This window comes from Fulmarus glacialis, unplaced genomic scaffold (genome assembly GCF_000690835.1).
Source record: "Fulmarus glacialis isolate BGI_N327 unplaced genomic scaffold, ASM69083v1 scaffold11172, whole genome shotgun sequence".
In the NCBI taxonomy this organism is placed as follows: domain Eukaryota; kingdom Metazoa; phylum Chordata; class Aves; order Procellariiformes; family Procellariidae; genus Fulmarus; species Fulmarus glacialis.
In genome coordinates, this window is record NW_009197179.1 from 12,736 (window position 1) to 15,306 (window position 2,571).

General features: G+C 58.8%; 1 protein-coding gene across 1 annotated transcript in view; it reads right to left on the reverse strand.

The window, feature by feature from the left end:
* Positions 1-2,054: 2,054 nt before the first annotated feature.
* The window catches only part of LOC104072856 (protein tyrosine phosphatase type IVA 3-like), a 1,706-nt gene continuing 1,189 nt past the window's right edge, over positions 2,055-2,571 (reverse strand). Inside the window, 1 exon segment of the mRNA XM_009572449.1 lies at positions 2,055-2,231. Coding sequence (XP_009570744.1) covers positions 2,114-2,231 — 118 coding nt within the window. The 3' untranslated portion in view covers positions 2,055-2,113.

Sequence of the window (2,571 nt, forward strand, 5' to 3'; positions counted from 1 at the left end):
GCAGCAGGAGGACATAATGGGGCAGGAAGAGGATGGTGACCCACCCAGCGGGACTGCTCCAGTACAGGATCAGGCCTTTTTATCAGCCCAGTTTCTCACCCTTCCCAACCAACTCAGACCCTTCAACCACCGCCACCTTCCCCATGAGTCATAGGAACCAACAGCCTGGAATGGGGCAGGAGAAACTCAAGGGACCGAGGGCTGTCCCACAATGCGGGGGCTTGGACAGGCTCGAGGTGTGCAGTATGACAGCTCCGGGGCCATGTGTGGAGGGTCTCCACCTCGCTCGGCACCACGGCCTGTCCCACAGGATGGCCATCCCTGCTGTGCAGCAGGGCTGGCTCCCATCAGGAGAGGAGGAGGGATGCTGGAAACAGCTCCAAGCTTCTCCTCTGCCCATGTGTGGTGGCACAAAGTCGTATCCTACCCTTCTGCAGGTACTGGAAGTGTCTAACCTGACTTCCTCACCACTTATCCCAAGAGATGAACCCTCTGAAGCAAATGTCTCTGGATACTATGTTTCGGAAGGCACGCAAACCTTTGGAGATACCCACCACAGGGCACTGAAGGCATCTCAATTTGGGCAACCTAAAACCACAAGGTGCTGGATGACTAGCCCTCCTTGCCCCAACACCTGCGATCCTCTGCAGCTGAGGGGGTGAGCAGCAGCGAGCCCAAAGAATACCTGGAGCATCCCTTGGGCCACACGTATGCCCTGGTGACAGCAGATGGCACGGTGCTGGGGATTGGTCTGGGGGGCCATGGGTCACCTCCCTGGGCTCCACCAGGCAGTGATGGGAGAAACAAAGGCCAGAGGACGTGCGGAAGACAAACATTTTTTTTTAAAGGTTTTTTTTTTTTTTCCTTTAATTAGCAAATTTCTTCTTATCCTCGTCAAAAGAAAAAACACCCCCACGTCCCCTACATGCCCACCGCTCCAGCTGCTGCAAGCGTTCAAAGGCAGAAAGTTGAGAGATGTTTAATGTCCTGGCTCAGGGGCAGCTGAGTCCACTCCACCAGGGCACACGCCGGAGGGTTTTGGGGTGCCAGGTGTCGCGTTACAGATGCCACCAGGTGTGGGAAAGGCAGGTGCAAAATTTGGTGACGTGCTCCTGCCAGGAGCACCCGAAATCCCGCGGGAAAGCTGCAGCCCAGCCCCTTGGACAGCAAACGCAGCGGTGGAGGACATGGACGTGCCTCGAGATACGCGTTGCGTCCCCAAGGCATCGCAGCCAGAATTGGGGTTTGCGCCGTGGCTCGGTGATGAGGACACGACAGGAGAGAACCCACCACCCTGTGCATTGAATTTGGAAGCTATAAATAAGAGCACCCCACATTTTGGGGGGCCCAGTGCTGACCCTGCACTCTGGCAAAGCTGGGTGCCTCAAAGCCCCACCACGGTCCCTGAATTTCCCAGCGCTTCTGCCTTCGCTGCAGCAAGCCCCCAGTGAGCCCCATCTGCAGCATCCCGGTTGGCATCAAGGCAACGGGGAGATGGTGAAGTGGCAGAGGGGCCAGGAGAAAGGGAATGGTGCTTGGGGGGCTTAGCTCAGCCCTTCCCGTGGCTGCAAGGCCAGCACCAAGCTACGAGCCCCCTTCACCTCTCCCCGCTATCACCATCTTCCCCCCTGAGGCCACTGCGCCATCCCCACCTCCGTCCCCGCTGCTGCAGCCCTTATTTACAGGGAAGAGGTGGGAAAGGGTTTTTCTGGGGGTGCCCCGGCCCTCCTGCTCCCCATCCCTTCTCAGCTGGCACAGCCCTGCCTGCGTCACCAGCACCCTCCGCCCTTCCCTCTCAGTGCAATGGGAGGGGAAAGGGAGGAGGAGGAGGAAGGCGATGAAGAACCATCATGTGAGCTCGTTGCCTGCTAACGCCAAGGGTCAAAGGGCAGCGCTGCCTTCCCTCCTCAGGGCAGCCTTTTTCGGGGGTCCGGCAGGACGACCGTGCTGTGGGTGCCGGAACACGTTGGTGGTGCTCCATGTCCCCCCACCCCAGCCCTGTCAATGGGGCAGCGCGTGGGGTGCACGGGGCTGGGCGAGGAGGTGAGGGGGTGGGATGCGTGCAAGTGCCCGGGTGTCTGTGTGCACGGATTTTGGCAAGAGGTCATTGAGGTTACATGATGCAGCATTTGTTCTTGTGGTTATGAGGGTCCTTAAATCGGAGTCTCTGCTTTGGTCGGTATTTTTCCAAGTACGTCAGCTGCTTGCTGTTGATGGCTCCTCTGCGCTTCCTGTGGGGACAGAGAAGGGCCGGCACAGTCAGTGGTGTGGCAGGAGAAGACCCCCCACCCCAAACCCACCCCTGTTGGGGTGCTAAACCCCTCTGCCCGGAGCAAGAAGGGATTTTGGAGGCTGCAGCTTCATGTGTCCTCCAGGAATGGACACAGGCACTGACCCCAGCATCTTGCTCATCTGCCCTGCAAGTCTTAGGACAAGGAGAGCCAGGGAAGAAACACGTGGGGAGGCTGCCCAAAGGGAGGTGCCTGCCAAAAGCCCCCAAAGGATGATCCTGGATGCCTCCCCAGCCTCCTGCAGCCCTGATGCAAAGGCACAGGGTGCTTGGGGCTGGGC